At 38.6% G+C, this 23,932-nt stretch overlaps 1 protein-coding gene across 1 annotated transcript; it reads right to left on the minus strand.

Annotated features, from left to right (window-relative positions):
* Window positions 1–6,305: 6,305 nt before the first annotated feature.
* On the minus strand, window positions 6,306–23,665 carry CALB1 (calbindin 1). Its single transcript, XM_031590875.2, has 11 exons — window positions 23,457–23,665; window positions 23,130–23,206; window positions 18,444–18,518; window positions 13,845–13,928; window positions 13,707–13,763; window positions 10,912–10,989; window positions 8,514–8,569; window positions 8,392–8,431; window positions 8,250–8,303; window positions 8,056–8,127; window positions 6,306–7,643 (listed from the first exon to the last, which is right to left on the minus strand). The coding sequence occupies exons 1-11, from the start codon at window positions 23,536–23,538 to the stop codon at window positions 7,530–7,532; spliced, it is 789 nt and encodes a 262-aa protein (XP_031446735.1). The 5' UTR covers window positions 23,539–23,665; the 3' UTR covers window positions 6,306–7,529.
* Window positions 23,666–23,932: the final 267 nt, after the last annotated feature.

The following is a 23,932-nucleotide window of genomic DNA, read 5'->3' on the forward strand; positions in this document are numbered from 1 at the left end:
GTTATACCTCATGAAGTCAGAACACTTAAGGGAAGCCTATTAAAACCTGTCTTGTAAATAACTATTAGGTATTTGATAATATTTCATTACTTGCAGGCACAGGCATTGCTTCCAAAGTATATTACTGTACCTGTTTCCTGCCTGTAGCTAAATAATTAATTGTGGCAAACATTTTTAAAGCGTATGTTATTTAGTAACAGAAGCAGAAAACATTTTTAAAATTTTAATGAGCATCTATAATAAGAACAGAGTTTCTTAACTATACCAATTATATTCCTTTCAATTTATGTAATTTTGCTGCTTTAGATTCTGAAAGGTGTGTCGACAAGGTGAATACAAGGTGATGATGCAGGTTTTGAAAGCTACATAACATGTTTTAGAATTGCGTGTTATTCCTAATATATGGATTTAGTGAAGTGGAAAAAAAAGTATCTCTGATCTAACCTTCTACTTCTGCTAGAGTACGGAGTAGTCGGGTTTTCTTAAATGTGTGTCCTTCCTTAAAAGAGTTGTAACACTTTTTATGGACTCTGAAGAGTTAATGTTCAAATGTATGTTTTACCTATATACAGTTTAATTGTTTGTTATTAAGGTAGCAAGATGTGATATATGAGCCTCAGGAGAATGACTTACAGCAGCCACCTAACCCAGACAGTGTCTACCTGGGTTTGAACATCTCATAAGAACCTCTTCCTAAATACCAGTGAGAATTAGACTGTCCTGAAAGAGGCATAAAATAAGTCCCGTGAGGTGCCCTACCCACAAACACAGTCCATGGTTGTATACTGCACATGTTTCTCATAGTTTGACATAAAGAGCTCAATAAAAATAATAGGAGATGGATAGTATTTGCATTCCAAGTGCAGTGTTCTTTGCTAGGGTCTGGGCAAGCATAAATACAGACTGGACAGTGAATGGCTTGAAAGCAGCCCTGAGGAGAAGGATTTGGGGATGTCAGTGGATGAAAGACCCAACATGAGCTGGTGATGTGCGCTTGCAGCCTAGGTGGCCAACTGTATCCACAGCTGCAGCAAGAGAAGCGTAACCAGCAGGTTGAGAGAGGTGATTCTGCTCTTGTGGGACACCACCTGGAGTACAGCATCCATTTCTGGAGCCCCCAACGCAAGAAGGATGTAGAGTTGTTGGAGCTGGTCCAGAGGAGGGCCATGAGGATTATCAGAGGGCTGGAGCACCTCCCCTAGGAGGATAGGCTTAGAGAGCTTGGGCTGTTCAGTCTAGAGAAGAGAAGGCTGAAAGGAGACCTTATAGCAGCCTTCCAGTACCAGAAAGGGGCCTACAGGAAAGCCGGGAGGGACTCTTTAAAAGGGCATGTAGTGACAGGATGAAGGAAAAAATGACTATAAACTGAAAGAGGGTAGATTTAGGAAGAATTTCTTTACTGTGGTAGTGGTGAGACTGGAGCAGGTTGCCCGGCAAGGCTGTGGATGCCCCCTCCCTGGAAGCAGTCAAGGCCAGGCTGGATGTGGCTGTGAGCAACCTGGTCTAGGGGAAAGTGTCCCTGCTTATAGCAGGGCATTGGAACTAGGTGATCTTAAAGGTCTCTTCCAACCCAAACCATTTCATGATTTTCCACACTGTCATATGCTGAATTATTTTCCCTGGGACTATTGCATTCCTGACCCTGCCTCAGACTGCCAGCGAAGCAGGTGGTAAAGGGAAATAGGAAAAAAACTATCTCTGTACTGCTTAACAACTGTATGGAGATGAAGTTGAACGGACAGCAAGGTAGAAGAATTAGTCAGAAAATGAGATGGTATGCAATTGTCTCACACTAATTTATGAGAGGGAGACGAGGTTCTTTTAATATCAGTATACCCGGCGTGAGATTAAGAAATACTTCAAATGTTGGTCCAACCAGTTTATTATAAATTCATATCAGGGAGATGGGGAAGAGAAGGAGGGCGATAGAAAAGATAGGAAAGAAGCAAAATCTCATAAAGCGGGGACAGTCACCGCCAGGATCCAGCAGCGGTCCCGTTGCACGCTGTTTCGAAGGTCCAAGGCAGAAGCAGCAGGGGGGAGAGCAACAGCAGCGTGACCGGCCTTGGGCAGCAAGCAGGCAGCAGGAAGAAGTTGCAGAGCCAATCCGGGAGGAAGCAGCAGGACTCAGGTAGCAGGCCCAGGAGAGTCCATCAGCATGCAGGAATTCCGTAGTGAGGAATCTGATGGCAGACACCTTTGTTCTTCTTCAGCATTGTGGCAGAGCGCAGAGCAAGTCCAGGAGGGAGAGAGGCTTCTCATGTCAGAAACCTCTTCTTCTTCATGAGGAATCTGTTGCCGGAAAACCTAAACCTCATGGTTTTTGATTCCTCTTTTATCCTCCTTTTTCTCCTGCCTATGTGATATCCCTGGATGCTTGAGCAAGAGTCATGTGCAGCACCTCCTGAGATGGCCATCTTCCTTGAGATAAGTCCACACAAGAGACCGATTCACGGCTATTAAGCTGCAGCTTATCTCTCTCGTTGCCCCTGGCCTTGTCCATCTGTGTCCCTCAGACAAAGGATTTCAAAACCCTTGCCCAGGACTTGTCCATCAATGTTCTCCAGACAAAGGATTTCTCAACCCTTGCCCAGGGCTTGATTGGATTTATTCATCTGTGTCCCCAGCAAGCTTTGAGACAATGATGTAAAAGAATAATCTCTTACAGCAATGGAGACACAGAAGGAGTAAGTGGGATTGTGGAGTCAGTTTAATTTTCCTGGATTACAAGTAAAACACTTCTGGTATCAAAGTACCTTTTTTAAAGTGACGTTTGCATGATATGTCTGTCAAAGATGTTACCACTATCATGAGCTTAGAGATGCCCTAGCAAAACACTGTCTGTTTTCAACAGAAAGGTACATCTTGGCTGCTTGATTAAATCTTAAAATTCCCCTTGTTATTTCAGTTGATGACTTACTGTCATAGAACCCCTGATATAATTACTTATATTAATTCATTCCTTTAAAAGTGGCACTTAATTAGAGGCTTATAAACAGTTTATGAAAATCATAGAATCATAGAATGGCCTGAGTTGAAAAGGACCACAATGATCATCTAGTTTCAACCCTCCTGCTATGTGTAGGGTCACCAACCACCAGACCAGGCTGCCAGAGCCACATCCAGCCTGGCCTTGAATGCCTGCAGGTATGGGGCATCCACAACCTCCTTGGGCAACCTGTTCCAGTGTGTCACCACCCTCTGTGTGAAAAACTTCCTCCTAATATCTAACCTAAACCTCCCCTGTCCTATCACTATCCACCCACATAAACAGTCGTCCCACCTCCTGTTTATATGCTCCCTTCAAGTACTGGAAGGCCACAGTGAGGTCTCTCTGGAGCCTTCTCCAAAAAAAGTCATTTGAGGTTACTAACGAAAAGAACTGTATTACCTCTTTGCAGTGATACAAGAACTGCTGTCATTCTTTGGTTCTCTTATGTCCAGGAATTCTCTGCTCTTGAATAATTCAATTAGTATCGAAAGCATTTCTATTATTTCCCAGTTTTTGCTTTACAGCAGAAGCAGATATTTGTTGGAGCTGTAGGTTCCTATCTGCCCATACTGATTCCAAGTTCAGTGGGACATGAGCTGCCTATTTATCTTTACATGTTTTAGGTCCAGATCTGCTATTAGAGAGGATCTAAGGGAAAGATACGAAGAGGGCAAGATGTATGAGGTGCACTGAGGTCCCTGCGTTTGTGCAGCCCAGAGCAGAGGAGCTGAGGGGAGGCCTGATGGCGGCTGCAGCTCCTCACAGGGAGCGGAGGGGCAGCGCTGAGCTCTGCTCTGTGTGACAGCGACAGGGCCCGAGGGAACGGCATGGAGCTGCGTCAGGGGAGGGGCGGGTGGGGGTCAGGGACAGGGGCTGCACCACAGGGCGGTGGGCATGGCATGAGTGCTGGAGTGCAGGGAGCGTTTGGACAACGCTCTCAGGCACAGGGTCTGAATTTTGGGTGGTTCTGCAGGGAGCCAAGAATGGGACTCCACAATCCTTGTGGGTCCCTTCTGACTCAGAATATTATATGATTTTTTTTTTTTTTTTTTTTTTTGCATGCTGATAACATTCATATGACAAAGTCAGTGAAGCACAAATTTTTAACTTTATCCATGGAGCAATTTTGTGTTGTAGTGAGTAAATTTGGAACGTCACTCCAGCCTAGGTAAAAATCCCAGTCTTGTGATAATTTAATGTGCATTAAAATAAAATGATCTTTGGGATTTCAGTGCTTTGCCTGCCTTTAATTGGTGCAGAAGAACTTCAGTTAATTTCAGAGGGGTTTGGGAATGCTCCGCAATACAGAAATTCAGGCCACATATATTTAGGTGCCTATGTATGGATTGTGAACCTTCTTGTTGACATTGCAAGTACGTGTGGATTTTGCTACACCTCAACTACCAGTGACTACACCTAACGAATACAGTGAGGGCTTAATATGAATGTACAAGATAACAAGTGGAAATTAATCAGAAAAGGCTAATGTTTAATGGAATAAACAATCCTAGTGAAGGCAGAGTTCTAGCAGCAGTGTATTGGTATTTTATGAGATGAGGTTCATTTTGTGTAAAAGTGCTGCTGGCTCTGATGTCTATTTGACATGTCCACAGTATAGAATATGCTTCTGAGAACTTTCTGAAGCTTGCTAGGGCATTCTTTGCAAAGATGTGTGATTTCCTAACTTGAGATCTATGGTGATTAGACTACAGCAGTGATACTGTGAACGCGATTTTTTCAGGATAGAAATGTGCAGTGGAGAATGAAAGCTAAATCGCTTGCTTCAAAGCCTGTGTTTGCTCTTGATAAAATCATCAGTGAAACTTCTCTTGCTCTTCTCTATAACAGGCAGTGAGCTATATCAAAGCTTCAGTGATTGATAACTCGCAATCAGGTGAGACACCCTGAGGTGTGCTAATGGGATGTCTGGATACTGTTAAGGTTTGCATTAGCAGATGCAGCATTTATAATGTCAAAGGTTTTTAAAAGGGCCAAATGGTTACTGGATTTTTGTTTTCTTTGAGAATTAGGAAACTTTTGCTGCCTTCTAATGTAAAATGATTAGAAAATCTGTTTTACTGAATGCCTGCCAGAAGAAAGAAGCTTGCAGTCTTCCTCAGTGTCACCTCACTTATTGACCGAACCCTTGTTCCGCCCCAACCCTGAAAGTTCTGAGAGCTCTGTCCAGGAGCATTGAAGAGATTTGAAAACATGGAGATTTTACAGCAGACTTAGCTGTATTTGCTATAAATTTAGCTGTTCATTGATAGAATAGACGTCTTTTTTAGAATTGTGTTGTTAAATCATTGTCTTTTAATCCAAGTTTTATTCATGAGAACATACTGGAAGAAACATTTGCTCTGCAGGTAGCTTTGTTGTATGGAGGGAGAAAATTGCCAGCAGTGGTAGGAGCAGCGTGACTTCAGAACAAGCTTTTGACAAGTAATTTTGCTCATGCTCAGGAATGCATATCTCAGTTTCTGTGATGACTTTTTGTCAAAACACTTTACCTTATCTTCCACTGTAGTGATTTCAGCAAACAGTCACGTTACATCATATTTTGCATACAATTTTTTTTTTAACATTTACACTGTTAAAATGTTAAAATAAGGCAAAATCCAGGGTTTTAACTGCACAAGATGAACAATATCAATCATTTATTGTACTGATAGGCAGATAATCTATTCACTATTCCTTCACTTTACATATACAATTGTATTTCACATTGCATAGAGCAAACAAGCAGGTGAGAAGTTAAGTGTGAAGTGGGAATAAAGCCATGGGAATGAGCTGAATTAATCTCACTTCAGTTTTTGTGCCTTTCTTTAGCAAGGCCCCATCCTGCACTCCATAACATGCTAAGGCCAAGGCTGAGGGAGCCTGGGGCCTTAAGGCTGTTTCTGAAATGGCATTTAACTGCCTGAGTTCACCTGAGGTCACGGATTAATTTCAGTGGGATTTGAGTGCCAAAATAATCTCGGAGGATCTGAGCCTCATTGCTTGAGATACATTTCAAATAAAATGCATTTCCTTCTGCTTGTTAAGTAAGAGATGCATTTGAAAAGTTATATAAAGCTAATCTTCTAACCTGCTTCTGAAACAGATTTCTGTGTATGGAAGCAACACAGATTTAATGACTTTAAGACACAGCCCAGTTTCCTTCCTACACCAGTATATACTGAGTTCGATGGCCTGGATATTCATAGAGGTGCTGGTACAAAGATGGTGTAAAGTAAAAGAGAAGAGCCAGGCCAAAAAAAAAAAAAAAAAAGGAAGAAGAAAGAGCTTGTTCCATATTATATTTCACATTTAAAAAAATACCTCTCTAGCTTAATAAAAAGCAGAGCACGGGTAAACTGAATTACTAAACTGTTATAAAATCTTTACTAGGTCTTGTGTTTATTTTAGTGTTAACTTTTATTAGTATTATTACAGATTAATAACTCAGTGTAAGATCCAAGGAGGCACAACTTTTCAAAATAATTGTTTTGTCCTTTACATGAAAAGAACATCCAGGAGATAGACAAACTAGACAACAATAGTCTTAGGATATTAAATTTAATCATAGATTACACAGAATATGATGTAAAAACAGCAATTTACTAGAATAATATAACCTGCAAAATGTGAAAATAGTTTAGAAAATGGATTGTCATATTCTCTGACACAGCAATAGTCGTGAAAGGTAAACTTATAATATCATATGTTAATCTGTGTATTAACTATGCTATCTGTCATTTAGCCAGGATTACAAGACAGATTAAAGGCATTTGTTTCTGAACTGCCTATGTTTAAATTCGGTAAAGTTAAACAGCAAGATTGAGAACAGTATATTTTTTGTCAGCTACTGCGTGGAGATCTATCCCAGATAAATGCTTCCTCTATCTACTCTGAGTTCATAATGAGAAGAGTAGTTGAAAAACTACAGAGAGCACAGACCTGTAAGTGGGTGGTTTGACAACTGAAAATATTTCTTGGTAACTTTTGGAGTGTAGACATGCCTACTTCTTTTTCCTATTCCAACCTAAATCATATTTCCTCTGAATTTGTATCATACTTTAAAAACAAACAAACAAACAAAAACAACAAAAAAACCAACAACCCAAACAAAAAAACCCAAACGTGTAGTTGTAAGTGGAAGAGAGATTTCTAGACCTTTTGTTAGGTAGATCAACAAGGAAAAATGTTGCAAGTGTCAAAGGATATGGTAACCACAACATCGGCAGGTGTAATTTTTTTCAGGCATGTTCATGAAAGCAAAAAAAAAAAAAAAAGCAAAAAAAAAAAATCCAACCCCAACATGTTTTAGTTTCTTTTGAATATACAGACTGGCCCAAACATAGACATTCTCTTTATCAATCTTATTGTTACAAAAACTGTACATTACAAACAGTATAGAAACAAACTTAAAGGAATGTGCCACACATCCTGGCTAATTTTCTATATGCAGTTTAAAAATACAGCCTACTCCCTTATAGTGCACAGTTATCGTGTAGATAGAATACATCACTAGTTAAGTGGACATGAGAGAAGGGTTTTAATTTTCCTCAGCACAGAGAATGAGAGCCAGTTCTGCTCGGTAAAGCTTTCCTCCATCAGACAAGGCCATGATGCTTTTCTTGTATGTCGCAAGGTTGTTAATGTCTAATTCCTATTTAAAGAACAGATAATGCTTTATAATCCTGTTTAGTTACCAGCATGAACAAGTTTGCTGCCAACAGCAGAAAATAAGGAGGGGAAAAAAAAAAATGTTCTCAGCCTTTCTAACAGTTTTTTATACAACACATTGAAAATGTGTTGTATATTTACATGATCTATGTTATAGGCATATGTTAGACTGCTGATGCCTCATAAGCAAGCTTTTGACAGTGTTGCTGTGTAATCACAATTCCCTTAGTTAAGGCTTTACACTGCTATGACTTCTGCCAAGATTTTTAGTTGTGCCTTGACTTCAGGAATTATGACTTAGAAGTTCTATATTTATCTTAATTGGGTGGATTAAAGTGTCCTTAAAATCCAAATTAAATCTAATCTCTAAGGGGAAAAAAGCCCTCTGGGATTACCTTTTTGTTCTTTTCACAGAGATCCTTCAGTAGTGCATCAAGTTCATTTTCATCTATATATCCATTTCCATCCTGAAAAATAGCATTAAAGAGAACATCAAGCATTTATTCTTCTTTTCAGAGGCTTTCCCCAAATTCAGAAAACAAGTGCCATTAAACTAATCAATTAATAAAAAGGCTTTCTGAAGACTTACTTGATCATACATCTCAAAGGCTTTATTGAACTCTTTTGCACACATTTTGACACCCTAAACACCAAAAAGAAAAGAAAAATCCATTTATGACACTGAGTATGTGTAATATTAACAGTTTAACCATAAGACAATGAATTCTTACCTGAAATTTAATAAGAAAGTTTTCCTGTACTGGGAGTAGCCTTTGGAGACAAAAAACAAAGGTCAACGTATTTACTGTAATTAGTATATAATGTTTGTTCTGAAAAGAGACAGGAGGCATACCTGGCTAGTTCAGTAAGCTCCAACTTTCCATCATTGTTTGCATCAAACATCCTGAGCTGAAAGAGTACATATTCTTACATTACTAATTGCAATTAATTAACATAGCAAAGCAAACACTTATTTGGAAAACAAACTTAATGAAATTTAACACTGAAGTGATGGCCCCAGGTTTCAAACTGTCTCATTTGCCATGTAATACATGCCTTTAAAGTGCAGAAGGAATAATTTGTAGTAATTAATTCTACTGCAAAAGCCTGATAAGAAACCAGATGAACAATTTTGATTAACCTACTCTAAGGTAGGTCTTAGCCTGCCTAGAGTGATGAATGTCCCATATAAGAAACGTGCGTGAATTATTTATAAGATAGTAGTGTTGACATAATAACATTTTACTTTTTAAATCATGTCATGATATAATAATAGCACCATTATTCTCCCTTCATAGAGTTGGAACAATAGTCAAGTAATGTTCAACAGAATTCCAGACATTCAGTTTCTTAGGAAATAATAGACATTTCATTCAATTGGCTACTGGGCTTAAATATGTAAAGATTGCATTCTTTTTCTGTGATATACTTCAAGAAAAGACTGAAGAGGTGCAGTAGACATTTTATTGATAGTATAAAAATGGGAAATCAAGTGTCTGCAAATAATTGTAATCAAATTGTAGGAATAAAAATATATAAAATTTGACAAAATAGGCAAATACTACTTCTAATCACTCTATCTAATCATCATATTGCTTTAGAGTGCTTTCCATTTAGCCCTTGAAAAGATGAGTTCCTGCTGCATATATTTGTTATTAGAAATAGCTGGAGATATTATCCCTGCATGGAACTTCCTCTCCCATTTTTTTCTGTCTATACAGCTCAATTTTTCTACTTTCAAATAGTATTTTGCCTTTGCTGTATAAAAGACACAAAAGCAGCAAACTGTACAAAGCATTTTTAGGCACTATACTGAAAACAAACATCACCACCCACGCTCATCCCATCACTTTCAATCACAGTAATTCCAGATGTAATTTTTAGATAAGAGGAAAAGTTGAGCTGTGTACTGAGGTAAGTGTACATCCTTTCAAACACAGAAATAATGCCATGAAAGACAACTCATTTTCATTTTTCTAATATACAATAAATCGCAATGGAGAACAGAAAAGAGACCAATTCTATAAACATTTATTTCTGTATAACACCTTGGCTCCTTCTTGCACCTCCTTTCCTTGTATAAAAGCATCTGCTTTGCATGCATTTCACATGAAGGAGTTACATTTGGAGGAGGTAAGCAGTGGGAGCTGTAAAGTCAATTATTTTGGTAGGTTGTTAGTGGCTGGCTGTGCTTGCCTGCAGCTTCTGGATGCTGTATGTTTTCCATTAGTCTTAGTTCTGAGTTTCTGGGGAGATTATGGAAGTGTTGGCTTTAAAAGTTCTTTCTTATTGCTCTTAATTCTTTGTCAATGTGTCTCTCTGCAGAGGCACTTTAATACGAAGGTCCAAAAGCTCCTTAAATGAATAGGAATGTTTTATCTTCACCAGGGAATAAACAGTGACAATTACTAAATGTAAATTTAGGTAAATGGCTCATACTAGTACAACAAACCTTTCTGTCAGGAAAGAAACAAGTTTTGATCAACCATTCTCAGACTTCAGGCCACTTCGAGTGCTTGCATCAAAAACCTAGCATGTTTTTGATGGCTAAAAATATTTTGGGATGAAACCAAACTGGGAAAACAAAAGTACAGTGTTCTGAGTCTTTCTCATCTTGAAATTTCCATTCAGACGCCAATAGTGGTCTATACCATGTAGCACAGTTGTGGTAGATAGAAGGAATGCCCCAAGGAAATAATTGATTTAAGGCCAGAGAAGTGCACATTAAAAAACATTAAATTATTACTTTATAATTACATAGAGGAAGTGAGAAGAGTGTGGTGCTTGTAAATCTGTTAGGAATCCATCATTGATGGCTTTTAGGACAAGAGACAAACACTGCAAGCAGGGAAAATATTCAAAGTAGTCTCAAATTAATTTGATCAAAGTATGATAATGTAATTAATCTTATGACAAGCACAGTTTTTCTCCTATGAACTCTCAAGACTTTGGTTTTACCCCTAACGGAATGGAGAAGTAGAACAGGAGAACATTCTTTGCACCACACCGTGACAGGATCTGCTGTGTAATAAGGACCAAGAAGGTTCAAAATTCCTGAGCATTTTTGTAGCAGCACTGAAAACTACACAGCTACAGGTGTACTTGCAGTGCTTGATGTCATCTCTGTGCTGCAATGACACAGCAACCTCATTAGTCCTGATTATGATTTAGCGGGGCCCAAGCAATTTGGAACCTTCTAGCAGCTGAAGATAAACACAGTCTTGACAAAATATGCCTTTATAGATTCTTACCATTATTTCTGTATATTCTGTTAGCTTTGAGTCTTCAATCTGCTTATTTGCTTTCTGTAATAAATCTTTCAAGAAACTCTGTTAAAATAAAGAGAGTGTAACAGATGAATTTTTATCTATAGTATAAAATGCTTGACTTGCTAACTTCAAATTAAAGTAATGGGAAATACTACTTCCAATTTAATTTTTATTGTTGCAGTTCAAAATAAGTAAGAAAAGGCATAGCAATTAACAGTTAGGTCTGTAACAGTTTCTTTATGATCATTTCAACTATACTACACAATTTCATAAAACATTATACGTTGTATGACATTTGTTGTAATGTGAATTTGGAAGAAATGACTTGACTCTCAAGCATACTTCTTCCTAATCAGTTCTATCAGTAAATTAAACCAACTAACCTTGAGACTCCTTGGAAAACTTGGGTGCCAACATAGGAACAATTTTACAGAAAAGATCAATTATTAATCATTTTCCTCCTTGCCTATGGCAGTAATGGATGCTAGAAGTGAACATGTTAACCTATGTCACTCCCTCTCACCTCATACTTTAAATCTGCGGCCAATTCCACTAGTTTATTTATTTATTTATTTAATGAGAATTGGATGCAGCATCCTGTGGCTTTCTAATCAAATATTTTGAATGACAGCCATTTTTACTTTAAAAAAAAAAAAAAAAAAAAATCGATTCTACCCATGCAGAGGTTGAAATTTCTGTTACATGATTGTTACAAAGAGTACAGCTGAAATTTTGTACATGGACATTACTACAGAAATATGTTTAATCTTATGTGCTTTCATGGAAAATAGGGCTAACCTGTCCATCGGAATGTCTTGCGAAAAGATCATCTACACTTAAACTTTCCATGTCATTGTCTGATCTGAGCTGTTGCCAAACCATTTCCAAATATGCAGTGATGGAGAGTCTGACTCCTCCTGAGACAACATATTCTACTGCCAGTTTTGTTGATGGAAAGTTTTGCTCATTTCCAACCTAAATTGCTCTTTGAAAGTAATTAAGTAGGTGGACTCCTTACACAGCAAATATTTAAAATGTTTGGGCATGGCAAAAAATATCAATTATTCCTAAAACTAAAATTTCACATTTATCACAGAATCACAGAATCACTAAGGTTGGAAAAGACCTATAAGATCATCCAGTCCAACCATCCACCTATCACCAATGGTTCTCGCTAAACCATATCCCTCAACACAACATCCAAACATTCCTTGAACACCTCCAGGGAAGGGGACTCCACCACCTCCCTGGGCAGCCCATTCCAGTGCCTGACCACCCTTTCAGAGAAGTAGTATTTCCTGATTTCCAGCCTGATATGTCTTATTTTCAGAGACTTATTTCTCATAGCACATGAGAGATAGGACCATTAGGGGTCCAGTTAAAATTTCCTAGCTCTTCAACTATTCCTAAGTCAGCCCTGCCAGTTTAAAGTCTATTTTAAATTATAGAAGCTGCCAACAGTCTGTAAAGAACTGTCTAACAACTGGACAGTTATCAAGAGCTGTGTGTTTGCCCTCCTCCTGCTTGCAACAACTTCTGATACACCAATGTGCCGTGAGCAGGCAGCAGAAGAATGGGCTTGTCTGCCTGCAGGCTACCTTGAGGAGGATTCCTTGGCAAGTGTCATATACATACAAAACTCAAAGAAGGGAAAAGGAATAAATTGAAAAAAGTAGTCTAAACTAGATGGATAAACACTGCTAAGTCTCTTGCTATGAATGGAAAAAGGCTCCTTTCTACTCAGTCTGCTGTATATGGCAGCTCTCCTATGAGGAAAGGCTGAGAGAGCTCAAATTATTCAGCCTGAAGAAGAGGAGGCACAGGGGAATTTCATCAGTGTCTATAAATATGTGAAGGAAGGGTGCAGAGAGGACAAGAGGCAATGGGCACAAATTGGAGCACAGGAGGTCCCTCTGGGCAGCAGGTAGAACTTCTGTGCTGTGCATTGCTGGAGCACTGGCATAGGTTGCCCAGAGGCTGTGGGTAATCCTCCCTGGAGACCTTCAGAAGCCACTTGGCCTTGGGCTTGGGCCCCCTGCTCTGGGTGTCCCTGCTGGAGCATGGGTGGGCCAGATGGACCCAGCTTCAGCCACTCTGTGATCCTGCAACTGTGATTCAGCATCTACAAATTTATGTTAGTTTTATGACAAGAGTAAATCATTCTAGTTTCAAGTTTTTTTAATTCTCTAAGACTGAGATGATTAATGGAATGATTCTGCCCTTTTTATGCATTTTAAAACTGATAGCTAACTCCCACCAAGTTAGCTGAACATGGGCAAGATAATTCCAGCTGTGTTAACAGTGGCATAGTGGAAACTGAACAAGTTTTATGATACTTGAGAGAGCACAAGCTGCCCAGTAGCATAATGATTAATAGTAATTATGCCCATAGGAGAAAAAAAAACACACACCCAAAACAAACATCACAAACCAGCCTCTACCCTAAACAGCCTCTGAGAAGAACAGTGTGTCTTACACAGGACTGTCTGGTTTCCCAGGGCAGAAATAATCTTTCCTACTTCTCAGCGAGAGCATCAGCCATCTCAAGTCACTTGAGACAAATATTCATCTGAATTAAACCACATTTTTAGAAACATTTATCAGATTAGAGATGCACTTTAAATGATTTACTGGTGATAAAAACACCATCTAATCATATTGCTTTCAGTCATGTCTGAAATGCAAAAATATGCACCAATGAGTATGAATAGACAGATCCAATGTCCATAATCCAATCTTGAATCTCATTTTGTGCACACTCATTAGTATCAGCTTACCTTAAGTTCCTCAGAATCAATGAAGCCACTGTGGTCACTGTCATATTTTCTCCATGTCTGTAATCAGATGATTTGATAATGAATTTATGGCAATCAGGTCTTGGATGATTTTACAGAAGGAAAATTTTCACACTTTACCTGCATGAAGTCTTCACTTGACTTTAGCTGCTGGCACCTAAAGAACAACAGGAAATTCTCCTCCGTCGGCAACACCTGAGCAAGCTGTGACAGATTTTAAAAAATTAAATTAAATTCTGATTTTCTGTTAGGCCAAATGAGCTTTTGAATGAGTATGACACTTTTAAAGGCACGTGAAATTCTTTGTAGTCCTACTGTCCTAGTGTAGCCTCACAAGAACCTTCATCCCATAAGCCCAAACATCAGGATGATGCCTCTGAAAGGCTTCTGGCTTGTAGCTTTTTCATATTCATCCAAGTCAAACAGAAGTGAGGTCTGAGATAAGGCAGTGAAACAGCAGTTTACTGAAGGAAAAAGGAAAAAAATGACCTATTCAAAGTCAGGATCTGTGGTGAAAACCTCAGAATCAGTGTGAAAGGGAAAGCATGAAACAAAGATGTTTAATGGATGAGTTTGAAGGAAATTAAGAAAGTGAGGAAGAAAAATCACTAATAGATACTGAATGTAAGGAAGAAGAGGCAGGAACACGTGTGTAAGGAAAGCAGAAAAATAAACCAGAAAAAAAAAAGAGTATGTGAAAGTTGGAAGGGCAAGGAAATGACAACTAGTTGTCATTTGTCAGATACAGAAATCTGTTCAAGAAGAGCTATAAATATCAGAAGGAAATCAAAACTATTTTTAGCCCCACAGAATCAAGGGTGTTTTTTTTTTCCCAATGTCTGTGTTACAAAAGGCTTTTTTAAAATCAGACATTATTGTACTGATTTTTGAAAATGTTCATTTACTATAACTCAATTTTGACAAGTGACAAATGTAGAAGATGGAGAGTGTGCTATATAATTTAAAGTGAAATCATGATTTGTTTTTAACAAAAGCCCAATATTTCTTTTTCTGTGCTTAAAATGTATGAAATATTTTTTGATTAGAGAAAACTTTTAACTTGAAGAATAGGCCAGCTGTGCTTACTAGGAAAAGAAAACAGGGAAAGCAAGATATCTTAGCTGCATTATTTATGAAAAATGACATCTGCAGACTTCCTGTATCCCCATCTTAAAATTTGTATTCACATTTTTGTTTCTGTGCATTCATTTCACATGCTCACATTTCTTGTTTTTGCTATTGCCTTATTTAGTGCTATCACCCAACTGCTCAGGTTTTTTGGGGGGTTCCCATAGTGCTGTAGGTGACCTCAGCTCTCCCTCTCACTCTATAGGCACGACAAGGGGATGGAAACAAATCTCTAGTTTCTCTAAAATTATCTTCTCAAGAAGTCAGTCATATTCATCAAGTGCTTGTACAACTGAAAAATAAGTCAAAGTACTCTTCTTACAGAACAGAGCCACTGATTACAGACTGCCAAGTGCATCAGTGCTTTGAGTGCTTTTGCTAAATGGCTGAATTGCAAACCTAATCAACTTAAACAATGTGTTTTTGTCAGCAGCTTTTGGAATCAACTCCATTATAAATAGAAAATAATGTATGGGTAAGTATGCATTCATATAGGTGTAGCAGCTAAGTGTGTGGAATTTAGTACTGATTTATGGAAAATTTTCCTTATTTCTCCCATGAGAGGAGGCTCTGACTTTTGGAGAATCAGCAGTGCTTCTCAACAGCAAACACTGAATGGAAGAACTGATAAAAACACACAGTTTGGGGAAGAGACTGCTTATGACAATGGGACCTTTCCAAAGAATCATGAACAGCTTACTAGCAGTACCAAACTGGGTTTGAGACACAGAATATATTACCTTTGGAAGAAAATTGCCACATTTTAAACTGCACCTCCTGCCCTTTGTAGGTCACACACAGAGAAAAGCACAGGCTTTTACACTACACTACTGCTGTTGAGCTCAATATCCAATATTAGCTCGGACTCCCGTCACAAGTCTTTCCTGGCTTCCTTCTTTACTGCCCTCTAGCATAATGCAAACAATACAACTAAAGAGAAATCCAGTTCTCCTAGCTTTTGCATCAACAGCATTAAACTGCTTCTTGTTGGGAACTCTGCACTATTAAGGGATAGGGAACTTCTTAGTCACTGCTAGAGAGAGGAAAGATGGGAATCTGCTGCTTGGCTTCTTGGTGAGGAAGGACACACTGGGACCCTGTGAGCGTGCCTGGATGTTTCTGGTTCCCACCCGTGGCAGCAATAGCAACTTAGTTCTTCTGTGCACCCCACTGCTTTCATGAGTAAGAAAGGACAACAGCAACAAACCCCAAGCTTGACTTAACTCTCTCTACTCATCTGCAGGCTGAGGAAGATCTTTATAGGTTACCTAGCAGAAAAAAATACTCTCAGTTATTAAGACAATATAATAACTATTTCTAGAAATCATTCTTTAAATAAATGTTGGTAATTAAATTCCTTTTGTATAATTCAGCGAATTTTCTTCTCAAAAACCTATAGTGGAGAATGGGAGTAAAAATAATATTTTATAGTAGTAAGTAGTTATTTTTATGGCAGAAGCAAGTGTCAAAGGATGTGAATGTGGAATTACTACTGTCCTGAGTCTCAAAAATCCACGGTCCACATCTACATCTTAGTTCAAGTATTGGCCTGAATGAACACAAAAAGTGAAAGAAAGGTCTCTTACAAAATGATAAGCAAGTATAGAGATCTGGCTCTGCATTTAGCTTGTGAATGCTGGCTGAGACCTAGAGGACTAAGTGCAGTGTGCTTCCAAAGACAAAGCTGACATTTAATCTGAGCACTAAACTAAAAATCCACTCCTTCCTTTATGAAGCCACCCAGGTCTCCTCTATCTCAGCCCACAAAACTCATTATGTGAAAGACATTTTCCTTCAGCTGCTGGGGTATCCAGTGTGATGGCTGGGAATCCAAATGCGTTTACATATAAATTTTTTTTAACAACATTCACATTTCTTTATTTCAGAAAAAAAGTGTATTATGTAAATTGGGAGCAATCTGGAATTACTGGGCATTCTTATTTATAAGGAGGGAAAATCAAGTCCAAATAGCAACTTTAACATCATACTGCTTGTAAAACTTAGGCTGAGTCCCATCAGCACTTTCCAAATCAAGCTTCATGCTGATGTCAGTGAAATAAAATATAGATATTGGGTTAGGAAAGTGCTATATTAAGGGAGAGAGTCCCTTCAGTCACTGGACTGAGTGCTGTCATTATTCAGTGGCTTCAGTGGATGCTGAGTGTGCTTGGCAGCTCACTGGAGGTGGTAAGCACCTTACCGTATTAGGCCCTGTGGGATTTGCTCACCTTTACACATTAAGTCAATAGTACAATCAGAAATAGAACTTGAAAGGCAAAACTCTCAGTTATCTTCCCTAAGTAAAGAACAACAGTCACTGCAGGCACTGTCTACTTATTCTTCTTGCATAATGCTTGCTATTACACAATTCAAAAGTACTGAATTAAATGGGATTATTCAATAATAAATGAATAAGCAGTTGTTAGCACAAAAATAATTTGTAATGCTAAGTATTGTCAAAAGATGCATTTTTAAAATCACTTATAGCCGCAAGTAAAAGGAACTGTGTTTCCATAATTTAGTCATAGCTAGGTTTTCATATACACAAGTATTTTCAATTCAGACACATGACCGAGGAGGAAAGATGTCCTGAAATGATGTATTATATCACTAGTGATACATCCTACTGAGTTTTACAGACTCTAATCAGTCTTCTATTTTAAAAATAGCTACTGACCCAAGGTTGGTCACAGTAGAAATTTTGCAGACCTGGCTTCCTTCCAGCTGTTTCTTAATTAGCTCTCTTAGATCATATTTCATTCTATCAGAAAAAAATAATAATCACATTTAATAATAAAACTGCAGTCTTTACTGCACTCAGTGTGACATAAATGAGTTGTAGATTTAGGCTTGAAATAGTGGTTTCTCAAGCTGTAACCCAATGAACTTTCCTTTCTGATTTGCAGCACTGAACAATGAAAGCATGAGAAAATACAATGGTTCCCTACTTCCCAGAAAGTTGTCTAAATTATACAATTGTTGAGAGTCTGCAAGTGTAGAAAAGGTTGGCTGACTGCATCTTTATCCTCTTTAGAAAGCGGTAAAAAGGAATGGAAATATTCCGCCTCAGGTTTGGTTAAAGAAAGGGCTGGATTACAACTACTCTTAAAATTTTGTTTAAATTTGCCATGATTAACATCCTATTTTGCCACATATGTGCATTGACTACCTATAGTGACTGCTCAATTATATTCACTTGCAAGTTACCTAACTACAGGAGCGGTGACAGAGTGTTAGTTCAAAATCATATGTAGAGATAAATCATATTTACCTTTCACAATTTCTAAAATAGAGCTTTTAGCTGCTTTACAGGAAAACTGCATTGCTGTTGATGCTTATTTGTACTGAATCAAATGTGCAAAGTTAAATGAAGTGTAGTGAAATATCTGGCAAAGGATAAAGAATATTTTGCTTTTGGGTAAGGAAAAAAAATCATCAGTGAAAAAAATAACACTAAAGATTCACAGAGAAAGAAATCTTCTGTTTTACTAAAAATCCAAACTATTTACAAATATGCCCATACTGTTCTGTGCTAAGTGTATTTTCTATCAGTAAATGTGTTATTCATTTGTGATAGGGTAACTATCTTACCTCAACAATTCCTATTTTTCCATCAGTAGCTTTGCCATACTGGTCCACAAAAGCTTTCATTTCAGGTGTTAAGTCCTGTAAAGTTACAATGAGAGAATCAATATTTTTCAGACGCAGAGAAATGTATGCAAAGTACTTAAATATTCCATTAGTTGTCAATAAATTTACTACATTTGATGAAATATTCACACTTAATTGTAGCTAGATTTCTCAAGTTGAAGTGAAATCGAGTAATTTTTTTAGGATAGATAACCTATAATTGTGATAAATTTTACTTCCTAAGGGGTGATGTTATAGTCAACATGAATGATTGGTTTCTAAATACTTAGAACTCCTATTTTAGTTTACAGAATAAAGAAATTGAGAAGACAGATGTGTTGGAAGATATGTATAACAGCTCTTTTGTTTGAGAGAATGACAGTGAAGTTCATGGGTAATTATTAATTCATATTCTCAGTTTTCATTATTAAATGACAAACTTGAAGGCAGTGCAAAATCCTTCAAAATAAGGAGTATTTCAGTACAATACCTCTGAATATCAATATGGCCTTTCCACATCTTTGAGTTGATTTTACTTGAACAATGGATGCTATTTTAGCCCTAAAAGAACTAATCAGAATATCTTATTCCTCACTGTTTAGTATTTAGTTATCATGAAAACAGAATCCAAATGTCACTGCCGTAATTTAGAGAGAGAAGGCTTGGGAGAGAGACAGCTTTGAGCAGCATCTTAAATCTGACATAATAAAGCCAGCATAATTGTTTATTGTATAAATTATGTCTCCTACTATACATTTGTACTCAAATACTATCTTCAGCCTAAGCTACAGCAAAGGTGCCAGCCTCAGATGAATATTTACTCACCTGATTTGACACTTCAACTGGACTTGCTTTCCTTGCTATGAGCTGCCATCAACTTTCATCACTGATTAAACTTCTATTTTCCTTTGTATTTCTTATCAGACCGAGCTAGTAAAACCATGCAGCAAGAATCAGGACTACAGCTATATTAAAATAATGGAAAATTCTATGCTTATAGATGAAGATATAGCTGTCATTAGAAATTAAAGTTTTAGTTGCTATAATAGTTCTGATTATATAGGACCTAAGTGAATTTCTCACTGGAGACACAGGAGCTATCAGCTGTACAAAGTCTGTTGAAGTTTGTCCCAAATTTCAACTTCAAATGCTAACTTAAATGTCAGTTCTTTATAGATGATACAATCGTGGCCTAGTATCCTATTTATGTCAAAGTCATCCATGGCAGGTTAGTAATTTGCCACAGCTTTAATTAGAGATGTAGTTATTAATACAATGCAGTTCAATGTCACCTCTCATCTAATGATCCCAAAGTGGGCACAAATTTGTTTAGCAGTTGGAATGGAGAATTTAGACACCTGGATTTTAGTTAGTCCTTGTTAAATATTTTGCTAATTCTTCTAGTATCACCTCCACAGTGCCAAACAGTGTTCAGCCATTAAAGCAGCGTTTAGCTTAGAGGCGAAATGAAACAGGATGCTCATCCTAGTACACAGTCCAGAAAGAGTCTTTTTTCTTTTTCTTGGTGCTCACTTCAGCTGCTTTTGAGGTAGCTGACAAATCTTGCAAGTCACATTATTCAAATATGTGTTCAGTCAAAAAAATTGTTTAAACTTAATCAAGTGGAGTTGCTTAATGCTTGAAATTAAGAAACTTTGCACCTTCATCTCCCCTCCTAAAGCTTAAGAGTCACGTAGCCCACCAAGAGGAGCTGTAGAAAAAACAGCTCTGTTTTGGGATGATTTTTGAAATGTAAGGATAGATGGCACTACAGAAGCACTTACATGACTGCATTCATAAACATCTATTAAATATTAGAATTAATATTGGAATATTGAGAAATACTGTCCTCACCTGTATATGCAGAGAAAGTGAATTAACAGATGTGGAGTAACTTTCCAAGACCTACTATCAACCCTCTATTGACTCTGTGTCACTCATTTACACTTCACAGGTTCTTCTCGTAACTGGCACACTTAGAGAATGCATTGCATAAAAAGTAGGGTACAGCAAATGGAAGCTCTGTCTATGTATTTATACAGTTTTTATCTTTAAAAAAGTGTCAGTCCTTTCATAATGTCTGAAAGTATGCCAGATCAAATCACTGTCTACCTCAATGCATGAAGTGAAAACACATGGTGTGACCAGAGAAAAGCCCAAGCCCTTAAACCCAGTACACATCTATTCTTTGGAGCACTGACAGTTCCAGCAATGGGGCCAACAGCAATCAAGTTGCATGCTATTGCTCCATCTTAGGAAAAGCAGCTGTGAAAGTAGTACAGGCTTACTGTGTGGATTAATAAAAATATTAGAATTAGAACATAATTAGAACAGCTCTTTGTAGCTGGGAATAATACTTGGAAATGTTAAACCATCCTATTCAATGACAGAATCAATGTGATTCTTTAATGCATGTGGCATGACTGATGTAAAATCCAGCTATGAAGAATGCATAATTGAATATTTCAAAAATAGTGAGCAGGAAAGTGACTTGAAATACAGAAGTTAATGATGACAAAGAAGCTTTGGCGTGTTAAGGGAAGGACAGACAAGGAAATGACATATAACTTACACTAGTTTCTCAATGTGTCCCTTCTGGCAAAAGAAAAGAAATTTAAAGCTACTGAATTAGTATCCCACAAGACAAGAGATTAACTAATGAGATGCTTGTTTGGCAAACCAGCTTAGATTTGAAACCTAAAATGACATACACCCATAATCCAGAAAAAAAATTCAGAGGTCAAGGTAACATCTACCAAAGGCAGAACCAATAAACCATGCACCAAATTTGATGTTGCTACCGTGAATTGCTCTTCTCAAAAGAACACCCCAAAACCAGAGAAATGGCAGAAGAAAGCTTAATTAAGCTCCTGAGTATTTTCAAAACAGAACGTGAGATACAGGGAGAGGTTTCTCAAGAAACAGAATGAATGATGAAATGTAGCAGATAAGAACAGTTCTGCAAAGTTCTTCTGTGTTACTTTGAGCAAGCTCTGTTTTTAAGAGATGCACACTTCTTCTGAGAGAGAAAAGATTCTGATTTTAAAGTAACTAGTGTTTTTCCTTCAAGCTTCTAATTCATTTTTCAAATTCCTAAATATCGTCAGCATTTCTACTGACAATGCCATCGATACTGAATATAAACAGGCTTTAGTATCTTCTTTCTAACAAACAAACATGTTTCCTTCACTTCTCTACAGAGAAGAGATATTTTCTATTGTAATATCTGAAAGGCACAGAAGTTGTACTCAGTTTTTCTGTGCAAAAAAAAGAAGAAGAAAAAAAAACACCTATTTCCTCTGAAAACCAATTTTCTGTATGGGTTTTTGAGGGTTTTTGAAATTTTAGTTTGTTCTTATTAACACTCATGAAAATGAGTGTCTACAGCAATTGCTGTAAGAATTAACTGATACTAAGACTGTAAAAATGAGGCACTGCTGTGAGACAGATTTTCAAGTGTGTGAAGTCTGCACTCATAGAATTACTAAGATAACCACAAGAAGATTTTCCACAAAATTTAAGAGTATGATTGTTAGTTTTTTTTCTTTTTTTTCATTTGCTTCTAAAACCTCCAGCAATATTAAAGTAAGTTATTGAAAGGTTATTGCTCAGAGTTTTTTTGTTGTTGTTGCTGTTTTGTTTTTTAATATTAAGTAATCATTTATTTCCATGAAGCACACATGCTAATTGGCTAATTTTTTTCCTTCTGTTACTTTGAAAGTATTTTAGCATAGATTGACTTGCGTAGACTTGGTAATGTTATATATTTGAACTTGGTGCTAAGTATCCTGTTTTAGAAACCAATAACCCATAATTTATTTGTTAAAAAGATTCACTTCTATTTAAATTCAGATCTTTTCATGGAATCATTTCTGTCTCTTTCTCCCTCTCTCCTTCTCTCTGCACTCTTTTTTTTTTTTCCCAAATGGGTATAGTTTGGAGGAAATTTGTCATTAAAAAATTAATAGCTCATGCTAGAATTGTTTTGACAACAGTGTCAAAAACGTTGCTGTCTCTGTTAGCAATCTGAACTACCAGGATTTCGTACTCATATTCCTGGTGTGCAACACTGGTAAAGGGTAAAAACTGTTTAGCAGTCATCTGCAGATCTATTTACTGACCACCAAGGGGCAGGAATGCATTTCAGCCCATACTGCCCATTAAGCATGAAATTAAAAGAGCCCAACTAACTTGAAGAGTTGGGTTTTCTTTTCTATTTTCTCTCTCTTTTTTAAAAGAAATTTATTAATTTTTTTAAGTATCAGTGCATATCTGGATCAGGTTGCACTAGGACAAAGTCCACCCATGACAAAAGGATAATGTCCATGACAAAAGGATAATGTCCATGCATTTCTGACTTTTCTTGTTAAGCCCTTTGAGAAGTACTAGCTCACAGACTGGTGAGATGTGAACAAGACCTGCTCTCCAGCTGAATGGACACCCCTGACACCACCTTTCCAAATCAGAGGGCATGTTTCATTTAAAACCTGCTTATTTCTAACCCACCTACTTCTCTGCCTCATGAGGCTACTGCATGAACCGTGTGAAAGCAACAAGGAACAGAAGGAACCAAGGCACTGGAGTTTGCTCAAGAAAACTCTTCTTTCCCAGAGGAGATGGAAAAAGTGGGGCAAAAGGTTAACCTACCAAGCCTGCCTTCTTCCGTGCCTGCTGCAGCTCCTGGATGAAGTTTTGTAGCTCCTTCCCATCCATGTACCCATTGCCTACAACGAAAAGAGTTACACTCGTGGTCACCGCTCCCTCCAAACTCCTCTCTTCAGCGCTGCCGGGGATGTCTCTAACCCGTGTTCTCCCGGCGGAGCTGCTCCCGCACTCCTCACCCGACCTCAATCCCAGCCGTGCGGTCGTGCCGGCTGCGGGATGGCGGCCAGGGAGTGGTGGGACCCCCAGCCTCCCCCTCGCACACCCCCCGCCAGCCGCCCCCCGCCAACCCGAGAAGGGGAAAGGAGTCACCGTCGGAGTCGTAGTGGTGCCAGATCTCGAAGAACTGGGCGGCCGAGATCTCCACGCCCTGCAGGTGCGTCTCCGCCGTCATGATGGGGGTGCGGAGGGGCTCAGTGGGGGCGCTGTCCGCGGTGCTGACTGTGCCCGCGGCCGGAGCGACGGCTGCGACGGCGGCGGCTGCGGCGGCGACGACTCCGAGGGCTCCTCCCGCCGCCGCCCCGCCGAGGGCTTTTTATGGGGCTGGCCCGGCACAGCCACTCCCTCCCGGCGATCCCCTCCCTCTCCGCGGGCCTCGGCGCGGCCTCCCGCCCTGGGCGGGGGTAGCCGGAGTCTCCCGCCGACGGTTGGGGCCCCGAGTTCTCGTCAATCATCCCTGCCTCCGAGCAGCTGCCTCTCAGTGCGAGATGAGGGATACTCGTTTGGTGCCCCCCGGGGAAGAGAGAGAAGTTGTTATGGGCCCCTCACCGTGGTAGAATGCTCATGAG

This window comes from Phasianus colchicus, chromosome 3 (assembly GCF_987193195.1).
Source record: "Phasianus colchicus chromosome 3, bPhaCol1.hap1.1, whole genome shotgun sequence".
NCBI classification, from domain to species: domain Eukaryota; kingdom Metazoa; phylum Chordata; class Aves; order Galliformes; family Phasianidae; genus Phasianus; species Phasianus colchicus.